The sequence below is a fragment of the Oncorhynchus mykiss genome, chromosome 3 (assembly GCF_013265735.2).
Source record: "Oncorhynchus mykiss isolate Arlee chromosome 3, USDA_OmykA_1.1, whole genome shotgun sequence".
In the NCBI taxonomy this organism is placed as follows: domain Eukaryota; kingdom Metazoa; phylum Chordata; class Actinopteri; order Salmoniformes; family Salmonidae; genus Oncorhynchus; species Oncorhynchus mykiss.
In genome coordinates this window covers 39,488,324-39,512,224 of record NC_048567.1, presented here as the reverse complement: position 1 = coordinate 39,512,224, position 23,901 = coordinate 39,488,324, and the positions used below count along the sequence as shown (strand labels likewise).

Sequence of the window (23,901 nt, the reverse complement as noted above, 5' to 3'; positions counted from 1 at the left end):
ATTCTCTGATTGACATCTACGCAGACGACACCATTCTGTATACTTCTGGTCCTTCTTTGGACACTGTGTTATCTAACTAAATGTATGCTCTTCAACCGATCGCTGCCCGCACCCGCCCGTCTAGCATCACTTCTCTCGACGGTTCTGACTTAGAATATGTGGACAATTACAAATACCTAGGTGTCTGGCTAGACTGTAAACTCTCCTTTCAGACTCACATTAACAGGCCCATGGGCCGTGGGCCATGTCACCCTTTTCATTGTTTTACTTGAATATAAAAAACATATTTTTGTGTTTCAATTTCAACCAGCCCACCCAACAAAAAATGCTCCAGCCCATCTGGCATTTGCCAGATTTACCAGATGGCCAATCCACCCTTGACAAATATGTACTGAACAAAAATATAAACGTAACATGTTTTCTTTATTTTTTCTTTATTTCACCTTTATTTAACCAGGTAGGCCAGTTGAGAACAAGTTCTCATTTACAACTGTGACCTGGCCAAGATAAAGCAAAGCAGTGCGACAAACACAGAGTTACACATAAACAAACGTACAGCCAATAACACAATAGAAAAATCGATGTAAAGTGTGTGCAAATGTAGAAGATTATAGGGAGGTAAGGCAATAAATAGGCCCTAGAGGTGAAATAATTACAATTTAGCATGAACACTGGAGTGATAGCTGTGCAGATGATGATGTGCAAGTAGAGATACAGGGGTGCAAATGAGCAAGAAGATAAATAACAACATGGGGATAAGGTAGTTGGGTGTGCTATTTATAGATTGGCTGTGTACAGGTAGAGTGATCGGTAAGCTGCTCTGACAGCTGATGCTTAAAGCTAGAGACGGAGATATAAGTCTCCAGCTTCAGTCATTGGCAGCAGAGAACAAGAAGGAAAGGCGGCCAAAGTAAGTGTTGGCTTTGGGGATGACCAGTGAAATATACCTGCTGGAGCGCGTGCTACTGGTGTTGCTATGGTGACCAGTGAGCTGAGATAAGGCAGGACTTTACCTAGCAAAGACTTACAGATGACCTGGAGCCAGTGGGTTTAGCGATGAATTTGTAGCGAGGGCCAGCCAACGAGAGCATACAGGTCGCAGTGGTAGGTAGTATATGGGGCATTGGTAACAAAACGCATAGCACTGTGATAGACTACATCCAGGTGGTGAGTAAAGTGTTGGAGGCTATTTTGTAAATCGTTGAAGTCAAGGATCGGTAGGATAGTCAGTTTTACGAGGGTATTTTTGGCTGCATGAGTGAAGGAGGCTTTATTGCGAAATAGGAAGCCGACTCTAGATTTAATTTTGGATTGGAGATGCTTAATGTGAGTCTGGAAGGAGACTTTACAGTCTAACTATTTGTAGTTGTCCACATATTCTAAGTCAGAACCGTCCAGTGTAGCAACAGGCTAACAATTTTGGCGGACCATTTTCAGAAAGAGAGGGTCCAGATTGTCTAGGCCAGCTGATTTGTTGAGATCCAGATTAGTAAAGTGTTGGTCCCATTTTTAATAATCTGAAATAAAAGATCCCAGAAATGTTGAATATGCACAAAAACTTATTTCTCTCAAATTTGTGTACATCCTTATTTTTGAGCATTTCTCCTTTGCCAAGAGAATCCATCCACCTGACTAGTGTGGCATATCAAGAAGCTGATTAAACAGCATGATCCTTACACAGGTGCACCTTGTGCTGGGGACAATAAAAGGCCACTTTAAAATGTGCAGTTTTGTCACACAACACATGCCACAGATGTCTCAAGTTTTTAAGGAGCATGCAGTTGGAATATTGACTGCAGAAATGTCCACCAGAGCTGTTGCCAGTAAATGTAATGGTTATGGATGACGTCACTTGCTCTGAGACCTTGAAGTAGTAGTTCCCCTTGCTTTGCAAGGGCCGCGGCTTTTGTGGAGCGATGGGTAACGACGCTTCGAGGGTGACTGTTGATGTGTGCAGAAGGTCCCTGGTTCGCGCCCGGGTATGGGCGAGGGGACGGTTTAAAAATTATACTGTTGCATTGATGCTGTTGACCCGGATTACTGGTTGCTGCGGAAAAAGGAGGAAGGTCAAAAGGGTGTAACAGATGTGAAACGGCTAGCTTAGTTAGCGTGGGCGCTAAATAGCGTTTCAATCAGTGACGTCACTTGCTCTGAGACCTTGAAGTAGTAGTTCCCCTTGCTTTGCAAGGGCCGTGGCTTTTGTGGAGCGATGGGTAACGATGCTTCGAGGGTGACTGTTGATGTGTGCAGAAGGTCCCTAGTTCGCGCCCGGGTATGGGCGAGGGGACGGTCTAAATTTATACTGTTACACCAACAAAGAAGCTTGTCCAAGGTAATGAATGTTTTATATTTTATTTCTGCGTTTTGGGAAGCGCCGGCTACCGCAAAATCTGTTGTTTACGTGTCGTGCTGGTATTTTGGGGGGTGCATGCTATCAGATAATAGCTTCTCATGCTTTCGCCAAAAAGCATTTTACAAATCTGACTTGGTGGCTAGATTCACAACGAGTGTAGCTTTAATTCAGTACCTTGCATGTGTATTTTTATGAAAGTTTGAGATTTATTGAGTACTATACTCAAGTACTATAGGTGGCGCTCTAAAATTTCCGCTGAGTTGTCCCTGTGCAGGGACCACCTCCATAAGAAGTTGTTCTCTACCAACATTGTTTTAGAGAATTTGGCAGTACGTCCAACCGGCCTCACAACCGCAGACCATGTGTAACCACACCAGCCCAGGACCTCCACATCCGGCTTCTTCACCTGCAGGATTGTCTGAGGAGTATTTCTGTCTGTAATAAAGCCCTTTTTGGGGGGAAAACCATGTTCTAGCTCCCTCCCAGGCTCACCAATGGCTGCGCCCCTGCCCAGACATGTGAAATCCATAGATTAGGGTCTAATGACTAATTTCCATCTATGAACTGTAACTCTGTAAAACATTTGAAATTGTTTTATGTTGCGTTTATATTTTTGTTCAGCAGTTGGAAATGAATGTACTTCTGGTGTACCAAAATGCAACAATGCTGTCTCAATTACACCAACAGCGTATTGCGTTTTGGTACACCAGAAGTACATTTAATTTCCAATGGAACGCTTTGTTTGCCTTGCAGCATTGCGTTGTAGAGGCGCATATGTTGGATTTATCGAATGTATGTATCAAGTTGTATGTGTAAAAGGCTTGAAGGAAATGGTAGCAGAAGGTGGTGACATGCCTTGATCACGCCAATATTGAGGAGCAAATATTATGCAGCATCATCTGGATATGTGTGCAAAAAAAGTTAAACATTCACCTTCTGCTACCATTTCTGTCAAGCCGTCTATGCATACAGCTTGACGCATACTGCCTCTGCAACGCAATGCTGCGTGTTTCTGGTGTTACACATGCAAAACTCTATCAGTGTGTTCGAAGCGTAGGTCCGGTCCAAGCTCCACCCCGGGCATTTTGTGTTGCCAAGTCTTTGTCCGGAACTCGCAATTCTGGCTATCCACTGGGACTTTGCTATGCGCTTAGCCTCAGGACTTTAGCACACGTATAATACAGTCGAGTGTCCTGTCTGTAAAGAAACTGTAGCTCGCTGAAGATTGCAAACATTTTCGGTCAACTTTTTTTAATAAAAAAACTTATTTTATTTTTTATTTTTCCTCCCCATCATTGTCCTTCGTTGGAACCGAAGTCGAGGTGGATGCAACTTTACAGACACATTGTAAAAACAAGTTTGGCTGTTTTCGTTTGGTTGCCTATTTTAGGAAAATTGTAATACGTTTGAAACTAATGTTTTGTTCCTTGCTTTTTGATTCTATGGGAGAGTCTGGAACTCGAAAAACATTTTGAAGACTAAACGCTACTTTTTTTTTTACAACATTGCCTTCATGTTTCCCATATATGTATAGTTTTAAGGTGGCCCAAGCACGTTTGTGAATTAAGAATCCGGTTAGCTAGTCAACCAATTCGGTAACTTTTAGAGCTTTAGCTAGTAGCCAGTGAAGTGTAAGGAAATCTGGGTCTCCATGAAGAAATCCCAACGTGCGAGTTGAAACTGTCCTAGTAACCTAATACAACTGAACGCTTTTCTCGTGTTTTGTGTGCCCATAACATTTTTATTTTATTTAACCGACTCAATGAACACGATGTTAGTGTTCTCTACGGTTTACACATTGGCCCTGCTTTTTGTTTCGACGAAGGCTGAGCCCAATTCGAAAAGCTGCATTGAAGTTAGGGCTGCATACAGTTCCAAAGGCTTCAACGTCAATGACGTTCCCAACAAAGGGGTACACGGTAAGTTTGCCTTAAATCTTGTTCTTGACTAATTTCAACGTTTTCTATTTCATTTAGGCCAGAACCATATAATGCTACTGTTAAGTGTGTTTGTTCATTCATTTAGGTGTGATTGTCTGTGTTACGTCTTAACATGAAGATCATTTATGCGCGAATTGTGACATTTTAAAGCTAAAATGCTACAATCAAGTTCACTTGTAACGTTATGTAACAATGTAACGTTTGAGGTTTAAAGTAACACCCATCTGCAAATAATTTGATAGGCTTAGGCTATGTTAAACTGCCTATCGTTGGGTGATTTGAAATTAACAAAAAGTGGTCCTAGTATTCATATGACAATCATTAATGAATAGCCTAATTGGCTTAAATAACTAAACTCACAATCCCCCCGAAACTCCTTTAATTATAAAATCGGTGGTTTGAGTAAAAAATGTATTACGGGCACGACTGGACAGTTTCTTGATATTCACTGAAATAAGAGCTAGACTGAATACGGTCTGCGGAGCAAATTAGTTTGACACCCCTGGGCTAAATTTGCATGGCTGTTGTTGCCTTATGCTGCATTTAGACGAGGAAAGCAAAAACCACAAGAAACACTGACCGCAAACGCAAGACGGTATGCGTTGCTATGGTGATTTTAGTAAATAAACCGTACAGATAAACATCCGTTAGAAAACAACGCTATTGCAGAAGTTACAATATGTGTCCCGCCAGCCTCAATTGCATTTACCTTATTTCTCGAATTGACAACAATATCTGGTTTACCGCTACATCATACCATCTAAACGCAGCATTACTTTTGTTTTTACTATATTCTACAGCAAAAATAAACAGCAAATACTTGCCTCCTTAATTTATGATTTTTCTTCTTCTGATTTAAAACTACAGGAACTAAAACTATATACAAACTGTGCAGTCTTCCGAAGTGGTGTCTTTGCGGCCCTTATTACCTGCGGTGGTGTGGAGGAAAACGTGGATATGTATTTGACATAAGAAGTCAATTTAGAGCATGCCACAGTCTCTATCGGGGTAATAGTCTGTTAGATGTTTTTTATTTGATTGTAAGACAGACTGGTACTTTTAAGACCAGATTTTTGGGGAAACAAAAAACATACTTTAAAAAAAATAGTATAACATCTTATTATTTATGCAACTTTCTCAAAGAAATCATAACATTTCTCAAAGCTAAAGAAGAACATAATATATGCTACATTTTGAGCCGAGAGTGGTGGTGGGGGGCTGGCTAAGAAATTCTTCCCTGAGCCCCACATACTTTAAATCCCACCCTCCTCTCATCCTTCCCCGTTTCAGTTTTTGGTTTATGTCAGGTTTTGCTAACATGTTGGAGCTTTCAGGCCATATTAGATTTAGTGCTGCATGGATAATATGTTGAATGTGGTTCTGGTCTCCTTTTCTATAAGTCATGATGTCATATTATCCATATCTTCACTTTTAACAAACATGGTCATCAGCATGTTGGTTCTTTGCGTCACCTATTAGTAGGATTCTCTCTTCCAGCCACTGTGGCTGGTAGATTTAAAAAATCTACCAGCCATTCAGATTTTTTACCAGCCAAATAATTTTTTGACGCTAAAATTACTCCAACAAAACACAAAAAAACGGATGAGCGTGCTTTGGGATTTTTATAAAACAATAAATGTATTGCTAGTAAGAAGTAATGTGGTATATTGTTTCATTTCATACATTCTTTGTGACCTGTTTTTTTTAACCAAAATAGCACAGAGAAACATTTATCTGCCCCTTAAATGTTTACATTTTTTATTTTTATTTCCCCTTTATTTAGCCAGGTAGGCTAGTTGAGAACAAGTTCTCATTTATAACTGCGACCTGGCCAAGATAAAGCAAAGCAGTGCGACAAAAACAACACAGTTACACATGGAATAAACAAACATACAGTCAATAACAATAGAGGAAAAAAGTCAATATACAGTGTGTGCAAATGAGGTAAGATAAGGGAGGTAAGGCAATAAATAGGCCATAGTGGCAAAATAATTACAATTTAGCAATTAAACACTGGAGTGATAGATGTGCAGAAGATGAATGTGCAAGTAGAGATACTGGGGTGCAATGGAGCAAAAAAATAATGAACAGTATGGGGATGAGGTAGTTGGATGGGCTATTTACAGATTGGCTGTGTGTAGTGATCTGTGAGCTGCTCTGACAGCTGGTGCTTAAAGTTAGTGAGGGAGATATGGGTCTCCAGCTTCAGTGATTTTTGCAATTTGTTCCAGTCATTGGCAGCAGAGAACTGTAAGGAAAGGCAGCCAAAGTAGGAATTGGCTTTGGGGGTGACCAGTGAAATATACCTGCTGGAGCGTGTGCTACGGGTGGGTGCTGCTATGGTAACGACCCATCGCATGCATGTTGATTTTGTCCATCCACACCAGATGTGATCAGGACACGCAGGTTGTTATATCAAAACAAACTCTGAACCAACTATATTAGTTTGGGGACAGGTTGAAAAACATGAACCATTCTTGGACATTTAGCTAGCTAGCTTGCTGTTGCTAGCTAATTTGTCCTGGGATATAAACATTGGGTTGTTATTTTACCTGAAATGCACAATGTCCTTTTTTTCTGGATCTTTGTTGAATTTTGACCCATTTTGAGTCACACAGTCATGTGTTCTGTACTCTGAAAATTAATCCACAAATAAAAGGAGAAACCTAGTTAGTTTCTAGTAATCTCTCCTCTAGTCTTCTGTGAACCAACTTTAAGGTGCATTACTACCACCAATTAGTGTGGACCCAGTTCATCTTTCAATCACCCATGTGGGTATATGCTCCTAAAAACAAAAGAGATAGGAGAGGTGGGACTTGTAGCACGTCATGCATCAAAAATGGAACCAAGATCTAATTTAGCGCCTGGCTACGCAGATGCTCGCGAGCAGTTTGTATGAAATGTTGGAATAGTATGTATGTGTCAATTTATTTAGCTATGCTTGCGCACGCAATGCGGGTGGTGTGGTCAGCATGTTAGTCTGACTAGTAGCAGTGTTGTCTTCTCTTCCCTAGCAGTTGAAACTCAAATATTGGAAAATAACCTAGCTTGTGAACAAAACAATGTAAATAGACAAGGAACACAAGGACGAAGTCTTACTTCAGTAGACTTTTGTTTCAAGTAAATTAGACCAAATGAAATCAAATTGGTCACATGCATGTGTTTATCAGATGTAATTGCGGGTGTAGCGAAATGCTTGTGCTTCTAGTTCCGACAGTTATTAGTTATTGCTGCACTAAGTGTCTAACAAGTCATCTAACAACTTCACAACAAATACCTCATACACACAAATCTAAGTAAAGTAAAGGAATGGAATTAAGAATATATAAATATATGGATGAGCAATGTCAGAGCAGCAAAGACTAAAACACAGTAGATATGTATTCAATACTATGAGATGAGTAATGCAAGATATGTAAACATTATTGAAGTTACCTTTTTTAACCTTTTATTTAACTAGGCAAGTCGGTTAAGAACAAATTCTTATTTTCAATGACAGCCTAGGAACAGTGGGTTAACTGCCTTGTTCAGGGGCAGAACAAAATGTTTACCTTGACATCTCTGGGATTCAATCTTGCAACCTTTCGGTTACAAGTCCAATGCCCCATTGTTCCCTTTATTAAAGTGGCCAATGATTTCAAGTCTGTATATAGGCAGCAGCGTCTCTGTGCTAGTGATCGCTATTTAACAGTCTGATGGCTTTGAGATAGAAGCTGTTTTTCATTCTCTTTGTCTTATGTACCTGTACGGACATCGATTTCTGGATGGTAGCGGGGCAGTGGTTCGGGTGGTTGTTGTCCTTGAGGATCTTTTGGCCGCCTTGTGACATTGGGTGCTGTAGGTGCCCTGGAGGGCAGGTAGTTTGCCCCTGGTGATACCTTGTGCAGACCGCACCACCCTCTGGAGAGCCCTGCGGTTGTGGGCGGTGCATTTGCAGTACCAGGCAGTGATACAGCCCGACAGGATGCTCTCAATTGTGCATCTGTAAAAGTTTGTGAGGGTTTTAGATGACAAGCTAAATTTCATTCTCCTAAGGTTGAAGAGGCGCTGTTGCGCCTTCTTCACCACACTGTCTGTGTGGGTAGACTATTTCAGTTTATCAGTGATATAGTTCTATGGGGGTGCCACAGGGTTCAATTCTCGGGCCGACACTTTTCTCTGTATATATCAATGATGTTGCTCTCGCTGCGGGTGATTCCCTGATCCACCTCTACGCAGACAACACCATTCTGTATACTTCTGGCCCTTCCTTGGACACTGTGCTATCTAACCTCCAAACAAGCTTTAATGCCATACAACACTCCTTCCGTGGCCTCCAACTGCTCTTAAACGCTAGTAAAACCAAATGCATGCTTTTCAACCGTTCGCTGCCTGCACCCGCACGCCCGACTAGCATCACCAGCCTGGATGGTTCTGACCTAGAATATGTGGACATCTATAAGTACCTAGGTGTCTGGCTAGACTGTAAACTCTCCTTCCAGACTCATATCAAACATCTCCAATCCAAAATCAAATCTAGAATCGGCTTTCTATTTCGCAACTAAGCCTCCTTCACTCACGCCGCCAAACTTACCCTAGTAAAACTGACTATCCTACCGATCCTCGACTTCGGCGATGTCATCTACAAAATGGCTTCCAATACTCTACTCAGCAAACTGGATGCAGTTTATCACAGTGCCATCCGCTTTGTTACTAAAGCACCTTATACCACCCACCACTGCGACCTGTATGCTCTAGTCGGCTGGCCCTCGCTACATATTCGTCGCTAGACCCACTGGCTCCAGGTCATCTAAGTCCATGCTAGGTAAAGCTCCGCCTTATCTCAGTTCACTGGTCACAATGGCAACACCCACCCGTAGCACGTGCTCCAGCAGGTGTATCTCACTGATCATCCCTAAAGCCAACACCTCATTTGACCACCTTTCCTTCCAGTCACAGGCAGCAGAGAACTGGAACGAATTGCAAAAATCGCAGAAGTTGGAGACTTTTATCTCCCTCACCAACTTTAAACATCTGCTATCTGAGCAGCTAACCGATCGCTGCAGCTGTACATAGTCCATCGGTAAATAGCCCACCCAATTTACCTACCTCACCCCCATACTGTTTTTATTTATTTATTTTTCTGCTCTTTAGCACACCAGTATCTCTACCTGCACATGACCATCTGATTATTTATCACTCGTGTTAATCTGCTAAATTGTAATTATTTGCCTCCCTCGTGCCTTTTGCACACACTGTATATACTTTTTTTTTTTAAATGTAATTTTTTTCCTACTGTGTTATTGACTTGTTTATTGTTTACTCCATGTGTAACTCTGTGTGGCTGTCTGTTCACACTGCTATGCTTTATCTTGGCCAGGTCGCAGTTGTAAATGAGGACTTGTTCTCAACTAGCCTACCTGGTTAAATAAAGGTGGAATAAAAATAAAATAAATATGTACGCTGAGGAACTTAACTTTCCACCTTGTCCACTGCTGTCCCGTCGATGTGGATAGGAGGGTGCTCCCTCTACTGTTTCCTGAAGTCCACGATCATCTTTGTTTTGTTGACGTTGAGTGAGAGGTTATTTTCCTGACACCATACTCCCAGAGCCCTCACCTCCTCCCTGTAGTCAATGAACTTACATAGGTATTTAGGTATTCCTCTTGTCCAGATGGGATTGTGCAGTGTGATTGCATCATCTGTGGACCTATGGGGCGTTAAGCAAATTGAAGTAGGTCTAGGGTATCAGGTAAGGTAGAGGTAATAGGATCCTTGACTAGTCTCTCAAAGCACTTCATGAAGACAGAAGTGGGTGCTTTGAGGCAATAGTCATTTATATCAGTTGCCTTTGCATTCTTGGGTACAGGAACAATGGTGGCCATCTTGAAGCATGTGGGGACAGCAGACTGGGATAGGGAGAGATTGAATATGTCTGTAAATACACCAGACAGCTGGTCAGCGCATGCTCTGAGGACGCGGTTTAGGATGCCGTCTGGGCCGGCAGTCTTGCAAGGGTTAACACGTTTAACTTTTTATGGCTGCAGGGGCAGTATTGAGTAGCTTGGATGAAAGGTGCCCATATCAAACGGCCTGCTACTCAGTCATAGTTGCTAATATTTGCATATTAGTATTGGATAGAAAACACTGAAGTTTCTAAAACTGTTTGAATTATGTCTGAGTATAACAGAACTCGTATAGCAGGCAAACACCTGTGAAATTCCACTTCCTGTTTTTTTTTCTGGAGGTGGCAGATTTTCAACCAAGGTCTCATTGAAATTACAGCGATATGGATGGGTTTTCACTTCCTATGCCTTCCACTAGATGTCAATAGAAATGATGACTCTGACTCTAATGTGAAGGGGGGTCGATTGACACAGGAAATAGTCACCACAGCCATGAGTGGACCATGCTTTCACCAGGTGCGTTCACAGGGGAAGGACTTGCGTTCCACCGCTCATCTGAAGTAATTCTAATTTTCCGTCTGGAACGTTTTTCAAGATATATGTAAACAACCTTCTAAAGATTGATTCAGTACATTGTTTGACATGTTTCTACTGACTGTTATGGAACTTTTGGACATTTCGTCACGTTATAGTGGACGCGCCTCGTGACTTTGGAATTGTTTACCAAACACGCTAACCAAAGTAGCTAATTGGATATAGATAACGGACATTTTCGAACAAATCAAGCATTTATTGTGGACCTGGGATTTCTAGGACTGCATTCTGATGAAGTTCATCAAAGGTAAGGAAACATTTTATCATGTATTTTCTGGTTTCTGTTGACTCCAACATGGAGGCCAATTTGGCTACTGTTCTGAGCGCTGTCTCAGATTATTGCATGGGTTGCTTTTTCCGTAAACCTTTTTGGAAATCTGACACAGCGGTTGCATTAAGGAGAGGTATATCTATAATTCCATGTGTATACTTGTATTATAGTAGTATTTCGGTTGAAACGATGTGGCTATGCAAAATCACTTGATGTTTTTGGAACTAGTGAATCTAAATAGCCAATATAAAAAAATCTGAGTTTACATAAATATGAACTTTATCAAACAAAACATGCATGTATTGTGTAACATGAAGTCCTATGAGTGTCATCTGATGAAGATAATTCAAGGTTAGTGATTCATTTGATCTTTATTTCTGGTTTTTGTGAATGCTATATTTCGCTGGAAAATGGCTGTGCTTATTGTGGTTTGGTGGAGACCTAACAATCGTTTGTAGTGTTTTTGCTGAAAAGCCTATTTGAAATTGGACACGTTGGTGGGATTAACAACAGGAATAGCTTTAAAATGATAGAAGACACGTATGTTTTAGGAATTGTAATTATGAGATTTCTGTGGTTTGAATTTGGCGCCCTCTATTTTCACTGGTAGTTGTCATATCAATCCCAGTATCGGGATTGCAGCCATAACAGGTTAAATGTCTTGCTCATTTTGGCCACAGAGAAAGAGAGCCCACAGTTCCTTGGTAGCGGGCTGCGTCGATTGGACTGTGTTATCCTCAAATGAGCAAATAACGTGTTTAGCTTGTCTAGAAGCAAGAAGTCGATGTCTGCGACGTGGCTGGTTTTCCTTTTCTAGTCCGTGATCGTCTGTAGACCCTAACACATATGTCTTGTGTCTGAGCCGTTGAATTGCAACTCCACTTTGTCTACTGATGTTTTGCTTTGATTGCCTTGTGGCGGGAATGACTACTCTGTGTTCTGCCATATTTCCAGTGAACTTGCCATGGTTAAATGCGGTGGTTCACACTTTCAGTTTCGTTCGAATGCTGCCATCTAACCACGGTTTCTGGTTAGGCCTGGTTTTAACTTCTTCGTGATGGGGCAGTATTTTCACTTCCGGATGAAATGCATTCCCAAATTCAAATGAGATGTGGATAGAAAACACTGAAGTTTCTAAAACTGTTTGAATCATGTCTGTGAGTATAACATAACGTATTTAGCAGGCGAAACCCCAAGGATAAACCATTCCATTTTTTTTGAGGTCACTCTCTCAATGGGGTTTCATTGGGAATCCAGATTTCTAAGGGACCTTCTTGCAGTCCCTATTACTTCCACTGGATGTCAACAGTCTTTAGAAATTGGTTGAGGTTTTTCCTTTGTGTAATGAAGCAGTACGGCCATCTTGATCGAGGGTCACTTAAAGTGTACTGTTAGAGGCGCGTGACCAGAAAGCTAGCTACAGTTTGTTTTCCTCCTGTATTGAACACAGATCATCCCGTCTCTTATCAATTATTTACGTTAAAAAATACCTAAAGTTGTATTACAAAAGTAGCTTGAATTGTTTTGGCAAAGTTTACAGGTAACTTTTGAGATATTTTGTTGTCACGTTGCGCAAGTTGGAACCGGTGTTTTTCTGGATCAAACAACGTCTTGCTCCCAGACAAATTAACTTCTTGACGCTACCCATCCCGTTAGCAGGATAATTTTCATCAACAACCGCTGAATTGCAGAGGGCCACATTCAAATAATATTACAAATATTTATATTCATGAAATCACAAGTGCAATATAGCAAAACACAGCTTAGCTTTTTGTTAATCCACCTGTCATGTCAGATTTTGAAAATATGCTTTACAGCGAAAGCAATCCAAGCATTTGTAAGTTTAGCGATCACTAGACAAAACATTATGAACACCTAGCATCAAAGTAGTTTGGTCATGAAAATCAGAAAAGCTATCAAATTAATCAATTACTTTTTGATGAGCTTCGGATGTTTTCACTCACGAGACTTCCAGTTACAGAATAAATGTTCCTTTTGTTCCATAAAGATATTTTTTATATCCAAAATACCTCCGTTTGTTTGGGCGTTATGCTCAGAAATCCACAGGCTCGAGCCGTCACAACAACGCAGACACAAATTCCAAATAGTATCCAAAATGTCCACAGAAACATGTCAAACGTTTTTATAATCAATCCTCAGGTTGTTTGTAAAATATATAATCGATAATATATCAACCGCGACTGTCTTTTTCAGTAGGAGATGGATAGACAATGGCTGCCCACGCTGTGTTGCACAAGCAAAACTCATGCGAACACGATGATGTTACGCAATGTTATCTTTCTCGCTAATTTTTCTAAATAAAAGCCTGAAACGATGTCTAAAGACTGAGGAAGCGATAGGAAAAGGAATCTGGTTGATATCCCTTTAAATGGAGCGAAGGCAGGCTATGGAACATGGAGCTTTCAAAATAGAAGCCACTTCCTGGTTTGATTTTCCCCAGGTTTCGCCTGCAATATGAGTTCTGTTATACTCACAGATAATATTTTGACAGTTTTGGAAACTTTAGAGTGTTTTCTATCCTAATCTGTCAATTATATGCGTATTCTAGCATATGGGCCTGAGAAATAGGCCATTTACATTGGGAACGTTATTTTTCCAAACATAAAAAATTGCCCCCTCGCTGAAAGAGGTTAAACAACTTCTTTGCTCGCTTTGAGGACAATACAGTGCCACTGACACGGCCCGCTACCAACGCCGGTGGGCTCTCCTTCACTGTGGGTAAAACATTTGAGCGTGTTAACCCTCGCGAAGCTGCCGGCCCAGACGGCATCCCTAGCCGCGTCCTAACAGCATATGCTGGCTGCTGTGTTTACGGACATTTTCAATCAATCCCGATCCTAGTCTGCTGTGCCCACATGCTTCAAGATGGCCACCATTGTTCCTGTTCCCAAGAAAGCTAAGGTAACTGAACTAAATTACTCTCGCCCCGTAGCACTCACTTTTGTCATCATGAAGTGCTTTGAGAGACTAGCCAAGGATCATATCACCTCCCCCCCTACATGATACCCTAGACCCATTCCAATTTGCTTACCGCCCAATAGGTCCACAGACGATGCAATCGGCAACATACTGCACACTACCCTATCCCATCTGGACAAGAGGAATACCTACGTAAGAATGCTGTTCATTGACTACAGCTCAGCATTTAACACCATAGTACACTCCAAACTCGCCATTTAAGCTCGAGACCCTGGGTCTCGACCCTGCCCTGTGCAACTGGGTCCTGGACTTTCCTCGGCGTACACATCACGGACAAACTGAAATGGTCCACCCACACAGACAGTGGTGAAGATGACGCGATAACGCCTCTTCAATCTCAGGAACCTGAAGAAATGTGTCTTGTCACCTAAAACACTCGCAAACTTTTACAGATGCACAATCGAGCGCATCCTGTCGGGCAATATCGCCGCCTGGTACGGCAACTGCTCCGCCCACAACCGCAATGCTCTCCAGAGGGTCGTGCAGTCTGCACAATGCATCACCGGGGGCAAACTACCTGCCCTCCAGGACACATACACCACCTGATGTCACAGGAAGGCCAAAAAGATCATCAAGGACAACAACCACCCGAGCCACTGCCTGTTCCCCCGCTATCATCCAGAAGGCGAGGTCAGTACAGGTGCATCAAAGCTGGGACCGAGAGACTGAAAAACAGCTTCTATCTCATGGCCATCAGACTGTTAAACAGCCATCACTAACATCGCAGCAAAAGGTGGCGCTACAAAGTATTAACTTAAGGGGGCTGAATAATTTTGCACGCCCAAATATTCCGTTTTTGATTTGTTAAAAAAGTTTGAAATATCCAATAAATGTCGTTCCACTTCATGATTGTGTCCCACTTGTTGTTGATTCTTCACAAAAAAATACAGTTTTATATCTTTATGTTTGAAGCCTGAAATGTGGCAAAAGGTCGCAAAGTTCAAGGGGGCTGAATACTTTCGCAAGGCAGTGTATATATGTGTATACACTGTACTCTATACCATCTACTGCATCTTGCCTATGCCTTTCGGCCATCGCTCATCCATATATTTATATATGCATATTCTTATTCATTCCTTTACACTTGTGTATAAGGTAGTCATTGTGAATGTGTTACTTGTTAGATATTACTGCACTGTCGGAACTAGAAGCACAAGCATCGCGCTACACTTGCATTAACATCTGCTAACCATGTGTATGTGTGTGACCAATAACATTTGATTTTATTTAGTTAGCTGGCTAGCATGCAAATAAATGTACTGAGTCAGAGCAAACATGGCTAGTTAACACAGCCTGATACCAGTGCTGATGTCGGCCTAAAATCATGTTTGTACAGCAGTATCTTCTAAATCAAATTGGAATAGGTAAAGCATGACTATGGCTACGTGAAGAAACATTTAATGTAGCTAAAGATTATAGGGTCCCTAGGAAACATTGACCATCACTTTGGTTCCTACCCTGTCACAATAACTCCTCCCTGGCATTTTCATCCGTTGTCATGTCAAACACTGTATTCAAAGTACCTATTATTGTTCATATTCTAACTATAGAATTATTGTAGACTTTCTATCTCCCATGATTCCGACAGTTCACCCAAGTGTTTTGATCTAAATCGCAAGTCAAATCGCAACTTCAACATTTGGTTAAAAATAAGCCCAAGTTGTTTTTTGTCCATATTGTGCAGCAGTGTGGAGTGTGGAGATAATCTCAAATGAGTGCAGGATATACAGAAATTGATGGACATTGAGGAAATAATTGTAGGTTGAATTGAACAGTATAAAACAATCAGAATGGAGAAAGACCCATTGAAATCACTTACAATGTATGTGTTGCCACTGTAGGGTCACGCTCTACTCAGAAAGCACATTTAGAACATTTATCATTCAAAAACCTGAAATACTTTCCAACATTGGAAAAATACTCTTATGATAGTGCTGGGCGATATGGCCAAAATATTGGTTATTCTAAAGAAGAACATACTTTGAGCACATTACGTTCTATTCTACAAAGAACAACAGTCACAGAAACTTACTGAGGGGAAAACATCCACCCTAGATAATCAGGGACACCTCATAGAGACGTATTCATACAGAGAACTTTGTCACAAGCAGCAACATTCAGGCCCTAGGCCTTCTATATGGAGTACCCCGTCTGTCTGCTACAGAGAGGTGTGTGTGTGTGGGGTGGGGCATAAAATCACTGGCAGTGGCATAGAAAAATGTCAAGTGCTTTTCTGCATGGTGGCAGGAGGGACCAGCTTTTCAAAAGAGGCAGAAAACAGAGCGGTTAACACTGACCAGATTGGTACCTACCATGTCAACGGCTCCTCATTCCATCTGGGCCATGCGCCACGCTGTGTTTCTCTCTTTTCTATTTCTACTTAAGTGAAAAATCTGTTTTGGTTTACACTGGCGGTTGGGCCTGATGTCATGCCTCAGGTATGGGGCAATGGCAAGGATCAAAGACTAAGGGGAGAAGGGTGGGGTTATTTTCTCCTCTTCGTTTCTGCTGCAGGAACATCCCACTCGTAATCAGTCCGGTGCATTATGACTGAAGCTCAAAGCAACTATGACCTCAGCACATTTGCCTGTCAGTGAGCCAGTGAGTTAGTTGAAGAGGCTTAGCAGAGGAGTGGGAGCCTTCCCCTTCTGATTATCTTTGCTGGTGGCTGTGGGCTCTGCATATTTAAGGTTTGGTAAATAGCAAGTTGTGTTATTGCGATGACATTTAGCAGATAAGAGTAGGCTAGGGGAACTGGGTCATATCAAATGTTATTAGTCACATACACATATTCAGCAGATGTTATAGCGTACAGTTGAAGTCAGATGTTTACATACACCTTAGCCAAATACATTTAAACTATTTTTTTTCACGTTTCCTGAAATTTAATCCTAGTAAAAATTCAGAAGTTTACATATACTCAATTAGTGTTTGGTAGCATTGCCTTTAAATTGTTAAACTTTGGTCAAACGTTATGGGTAGCCTTCCACAAGCTTCCCACTATAAGTTGGGTGAATTTTTTTTTTTTTTTCCCCCATTCCTCCTGACAGACCTGGCTTTGTGATGGCCACTCCAATACATTGACTTTGTTGTCCTTAAGCCATTTTGCCACAACTTTGGAAGTATGCTTGGGGTCATTTGCAGGGTAGCCTAGTGGTTAGAGCGTTGGACTAGTAACCGAAAGGTTGCAAGTTCATATCCCGAGCTGACAAGGTACAAATCTGTCGTTCTGCCCCTGAACAGGCAGTTAACCCACTGTTCCTAGGCCGTCATTGAAAATAAGAATTTGTTCTTAACTGACTTGCCTAGTTAAATAAAGGTAAAATAAAATATAAAAAAATTGCGACCAAACTTTAACTTCCTGACTGATATCTTGATGTTGCTTCAATATATCCGCATACTTTTCCTCCATGATTCCATCTATTTTGTGAAGCGCACTAGTCCCTCCTGCAGCAAAGCACCCCCACAACATGATGCTGCCACCCCCGTGTTTCACGGTTGGGATGGTGTTCTTCGCAAGCCTCCCCCTTTTCCCTCCAAGCATAACGATGGTCATTATGGCGAAACAGTTCTATTTTTGTTTCATCAGACCAGAGGATATTCCTCCAAAAAGTATGATCTTTGTCCCCATCTGCAGTTGCAAACCATAGTCTGGCTTTTTTTTATGGTTTTGCAGTTTTGGAGCAGTGGCTTCTTCTTTGCTGAGCGACTTTTCAGGTTTTGTCGATTATAGGACTCGTTTTACTGTGGATATACAGTGAGGGGAAAAAAGTATTTGATCCCCTGCTGATTTTGTACGTTTGCCCACTGACAAAGAAATTATCTGTCTTTAATTTTAATGGTAGGTTTATTTGAACAGTGAGAGACAGAATAACAACAAAAAAAATCCAGAAAACGCACGTCAAAAATGTTATACATTGATTTGCATTTTAATGAGGGAAATAAGTATTTGACCCCCTCCCAATCAGAAAGATTTCTGGCTCCCAGGTGTCTTTTTATACAGATAACGAGCTAAGATTAGGAGCACACTCTTAAAGGGAGTGCTCCTAATCTCATTTGTTACCTGTATAAAAGACACCTGTCCACAGAAGCAATCAATCAGATTCCAAACTCTCCACCATGGCCATTACCAAAGAGCTCTCCAAGGATGTCAGGGACAAGATTGTAGACCTACACAAAGCTTGAATGGGCTACAAGACCATCGCCAAGCAGCTTGGTGAGAAGGTGACAACAGTTGGTGCGATTATTTGCAAATGGAAGAAACACAAGAGCTGTCAATCTCCCTCGGCCTGGGGCTCCATGCAAAATCTCACCTTGTGGAGTTGCAATGATCATGAGAACGGTGAGGAATCAGCACAGAACTACACGGGAGGATCTTGTCAATGATCTCAAGGCAGCTGGGACCGTAGTCACCAAGAAAACAATTGGTGAAACACTACGCCGTGAAGGACTGAAATCCTGCAGCACCAGCAAGGTCCCCCTGCTCAAGAAAGCACATATACATGCCTGTCTGAAGTTTGCCAATGAACATCTGAATGATTCAGAGGACAACTGGGTGAAAGTGTTGTGTTCAGATGAGACCAAAATGGAGCTCTTTGGCATCAACACAACTCGCCGTGTTTGGAGAAGGAGCAATGCTGCTTTTGACCACAAGAACATCATCCACACTGTCAAACATGGAGGTGTTTTTCTGCTAAGGGGACAGGACAACTTCACCGCATCAAAGGGATGCTGGACGGGACCATGTACCGTCAAATCTTGGGTGAGAACCTCCTTCCCAAAGCCAGGGCATTGAAAATGGGTCGTGGATGGTTATTCCAGTATGACAATGACCCAAAACACACAGCCAAGGCAACAAAGGAGTGGCTCAAGAAGAAGCACATTAAGGCCCTGGGGTGGCCTAGCCAGTCTCCAGATCTTAATCCCATATAAAATCTCTGGAGGGAGTTGAAAGTTCAAGTTGCCAAATGTCAGCCTCGAAACCTTAATGACTTGGATAAGATCTGCAAAGAGGAGTGGGACAAAAACCTGGTGGCCATCTACAAGACACGTCTGACCTCTGTGATTGCCAACAAGGGTTTTTCCACCAAGTACTAAGTCATGTTTTGCAGAGGGGTCAAATGCTTATCTCCCTCGTTAAAATGCAAATCAATTTATAACATTTTTGACATGCGTTTTCCTGGATTTTTTTGTTATTCTGTCTCTCACTGTTCAAATAAATCTACTGTTAAAATTGTAGACTGATCATTACTTTGTCAGTGGGCAAACGTACAAAATCAGCAGGGTATCAAATACTTTTTTCCCTCACTGTAGATACCTTTGTACCTGTTTCCTCCAGCATCTTCACATGGTCCTTTGCTGTTCTGGGATAAATTTCCACTTTTCGCACCAAAGTTTGTTCATCTCTGGGAGACAGACCGAGTCTCCTTCCTGAGCAGTATGACAGCTGCATGGTCCCATGGTGTTTATACTTGCGTACTATTGTTTGTACAGTTGAACATGGTACCTTCAGGTGTTTGGAAATTGCTCCCAAGGATGCACCAGACTTGTGGAGTTCTACAATTTTATTTCTGAGGTCTTGGCTGATTTCTTTTGATTTTCCCACGATGTCAAGCAAAGAGGCACCGAGTTTGAAGGTAGGCCTTGAAATACATCCACAGGTACACCCCCAATTGACTCAAATGATGTCAATTAGCCTATCAGAAACTTCTAAATCATTTTCTGTAATTTTCCAAGCTGTTTAAAGGCAGTCAACTTAATATATGTAAACTGCTGACCCACTGGAATTGTGATACAGTGAAATAATTTGTCTGTAAACAATTGTTGGAAAAATGACTTGTCATGCACAAAGTAGATGTTCTAACCGACTTGCCAAAACTGTAGTTTGTTAACAAGAAACATGTGGAGTGGTTGAAAACGAGTCTTAATGACTCCCACCCTAACTGTATGTAAACTTCCAACTTCAACTGTAAGTCTCTCGGTCCTAGCTTTGATGTACCTGTACTGACCTTGTATTCTTGATGGTAGCGGGCTGAACAGGCCTTGGCTCGGGTGGCTGAGGTCCTTGATTTATCTTTTTGGCCTTCCTGTGACACCTAGGGCTGTAAATATCCTGGAGTGCAGGCATTATGCTCACCGGTGATGCGTTGGGCAGACCGCACCACCCTTTGGAGAGCCCTGCAGTTGTAGATGGTTGCCGTACCAGGTGGTGATACAGCCCGACAGGATGCTCTCAATGGTGCATCTGTAAAAATATGTGACTTTCTTAGCAGCCAAGCCAGATTTCTTCAGCTTTCTGAGGTTGACGAGCCGCTGTTGCACCTTCTTCACCACACTGTGTGAGTGGACCATTTCAGATTGTCAGTGATGTGTACGCCAAGGAACTTGAAGCTTTTAACCTTTTCCCCTGCAGCCCGTCGTTGTGGATGGGGGCGTGCGCTCTCTGCTGTCTCCTGAAGTCTACGATCAGGTCTGGGCAGCTTTTATAGCTGCCAGGCCAGTGTTCGTGTGTGGTCTCTTCTGCTCTGGTTACAGTTTTAAGATAATAAAAAAAAAACAGCTACTGTCATGTTGGATGTAGTCTATCACAGTGCCATCTGTTTTTTCACCAAAGCCCCATATACTGCGCCGTTACTTCCAGTTCTCTGCTGCCGATGACCGGAACAAATTGCAAAAATTATTGAAGCTGGAGACTTATCTCCCTCTCTAACTTTAAGCATCTGCTGTCAGAGCAGCTTACCAAACACTGTACCTGTACACAGCCCATTTGTAAATGGCACACCCAACTACCTCATCCCCATATTGTTTTTGCTCTTTTGTACCCCAGTATCTCTACTTGCACATAATCATCTGCACATCTATCACTCCAGTGTTCATGCTAAATTGGAATTATTTTGCCACTATGGCGTATTTATTGCCTTACCTTCCTAATCTTACTACATTTGCACACAAAATATATATACTTTTCTATTGTATGTCTGTTTATCCTGAGTGTAACTTTGATGTTTTTGTCACACTGCCTTGCTTTATCTTGGCCAAGTCGCAGTTGTAAATGAGAACTTGTTCTCAACTGGCCTACCTGGTTAAATAAAAAAATGTATTAAACATTTCCCTTAAGGTCAGTAATTTCTGTGAAACATTAAGAGACTTACCTACCTCAGTGTTAAGTGAAACAGAACCACAAAACAAGTGACCTGCTTTCATTATTGCAGAGACAGTGTACCTAGCCTAGTCAGTGTCAGCCTAATCAGTAGAACTTGCCTTCTTCCTTGTATTGATTTTATATCATTTTCTCATGTATGTTTATTCTGTGTTACCAACGTTTTCCCCATAGTTCCTGGCACAAAAATCACGCTGTGTAACTACCATCAGACAAACCATGTTTGTCAAATGATAATTGTCATTACATGCCAAATACTTCAATATTTACCAGGAGGAATAGGTATTGTGAACCTAGAGAGGAGTTGTGTGTGTGTGTGTGTGTGTGTGTGTGTGTGAGAGACTGACTTGCTTGACCTGGGGTGATCTGGGGGCTAGTGCACATGCCTGCTGGCTCCGTGGTGTAGCAGCAGCCTTATCAGTATCCTGTCCCGTGGTGACCTGGCGGTATGGCAGCACTGTGACCTGTGTTCCTCCTGGCACCCGCCGCCTTATCCACATTCACAGACAAATAAGCTTATCATTCCCACCACAAACAAATTATATTTGTCCCACATGGCTCCCTATGTAGTGCACTCATTTTTGACCAGGGTGCCATTTGGAATGCAACCCAAGCCTGCCAGAGCATTGCACCTGGCAGACCTGAACCAACAAACCGAGTACTTGTAGTTAGGTTGTGCCGGTCTTGTACAGTAGCTAAATTATTTTAGGTCTGACCTGACACAATGGCTGGTGTTCAACTTATCTCAAGTATGTTATTTTTTCCCACATTCTGATCCTTTAATGTAACATTTAGTACGACATTGATACTGAATTTAATTTTTTATTTAACCTTACTAACCTTTATTTAACTAGGCAAATACGTTTTTTACAATGACGGCCTAGGAAAAGTGGGTTAATTGCCTTGTTCAGGGGCAGAACGACAGATCTTTACCATATCAGTTTGGGGATTCGATCTAGCATCCTTTCGGTTACTGGCCCAACGCTCTAACCAATAGGCTACCTGCCGCCCCAATGATTACTGCATTGTTTGGTTTAGAGCTAGCAAGAAAGGCATTTAACTGCACGTGTGCACGTGACATTAAAACGTGAAACATTGAGACGGATGACGTGTATTCCCATTATAGATGTCAGCATTTGTTGTGGTATATCAGTAGCATCAGTGGAATGGCCCTGTGTTTTGTCTATCTATGGATTAAGAGGTCACACTGCCATCTCTCACTATCCCTCACACCATCGGGCTGGCCCAATCCTCACCCCACTGCACCAGTGAGTGACAGATCAGTGGGGAGTGGATGCAGTGTGTGGGAACAGTGGGGCACCCTCTTTTTTTTTTTTTGGCCAGTCTGCCTCCCTCCATGCAACATTCCACACAAGACCCCCAAGACCCACCACAGGGTCCCTGGAGCTGGGAACAACAACAACAGAGGGAGAGCGGCCCGGAGTGACAGACTGAGGCACACACAGAAAGAGAGGTGGATTTGACTTGCAGAAAAAGAGGGGGAAAGGGATTTTACTGGGTTACCAAGAAACAAAAAGTCTGTGTATGAGGGAGTGAGCGGCGAGCATGTGACACAGCTCAGGGAATTTAAAGAACATGGTCCTGGGTGAGATGCATGTACTCTTATGACTCACTCTCGATCTCTCAATGTCAATTTAAGGGCTTTATTGGCATGGGAAACACATTTTAACAAGTTAAATAAACAATAAAAAATGTAACAGTAAACATTACACTCACAAAAGTTCCAAAATAGTAGACTTTTCAAATGTCATTATGTGCAAGTAAAGTAGAAAAGGGAAAATAAACACGTATGGGTTGTATTTACAATGGTGTTTGTTCTTCACTGGTTGCACTTTTCTTGTGGAGACAGGTCACAAAAATTGCTGCTGTGATGGCACACTGTGGTGTTTCTCCCAATAGCTATGGGAGTTTATCAAAATTGGGTTTGTTTTCAAATCATTTGTGAGTATGTGTAATAAGACCCTTTTACCACATTTCGTTACAGCCGTTTCTAAAATGGATTTAAAAAATCCTCAATTGACAAACAATACCCCATAATGACAAACAAAAATAGTTTTAAATATTTTTTGCAAATGTATTAAAAATAGAAAACATACCTTAATTACATAAGTATTCGGACCCTCTGCTATGAGACTCGAAATTGAGCTCAGGTGCATCCTGTTTACATAGTTTCTCAAGGATGATCAATCTACAACTTGATTGGAGTCCAGCTGTGATAAATTCAATTGATTTGACAGGCACACACCTGTCTATATAAGGTCCCACATAAGGTCGAAGGATAAAAAGCGCATAAAAAAGCTGTGACACGGCAAGGTCCACTCATTCAGACTGCTCTTATTCCCCCATTTTTCAGAATGCAAGCCTGAAATAATTTCTAGACTGTTGACATCTAGTGGAAGGCATAGGAACGGCAATTTGAGTCCTAAGTCAATGGATACGGCAATGGCATTGAATAGAAAACGGCCAAAAATATATATCCTACTTCCTGAATGGATTTTTCTCAGGTTTTTGCCTGCCAAATCAGTTCTGTTATACTCAGACATTATTTTAACAGTTTTGGAAACTTTCAAGTGTTTTCTATCCAAATCTACTAATTATATGCATATCCTATCTTCTGGGCCTGAGTAGAAGGCAGTTTAATTTGGGCATGCTTTTCATCCAAAATTCCAAATGCTTCC

At 41.7% G+C, this 23,901-nt stretch overlaps 1 protein-coding gene across 3 annotated transcripts in view; it reads left to right on the top strand.

The window, feature by feature from the left end:
• The first annotated feature begins 3,413 nt into the window (after positions 1–3,413).
• LOC110519955 (glypican-4) overlaps positions 3,414–23,901 on the top strand; it is a 97,580-nt gene continuing 77,092 nt past the window's right edge. Inside the window, exon 1 of one of the 3 annotated variants that reach the window (XM_036974071.1) lies at positions 3,414–4,272. In XM_036974071.1, the coding sequence (XP_036829966.1) occupies positions 4,116–4,272 (157 nt within the window). In that variant the 5' untranslated portion in view covers positions 3,414–4,115. The remainder of the gene's footprint in view (positions 4,273–23,901) is intronic. The other 2 variants (XM_021596864.2, XM_021596865.2) reach the window with 2 other exon arrangements.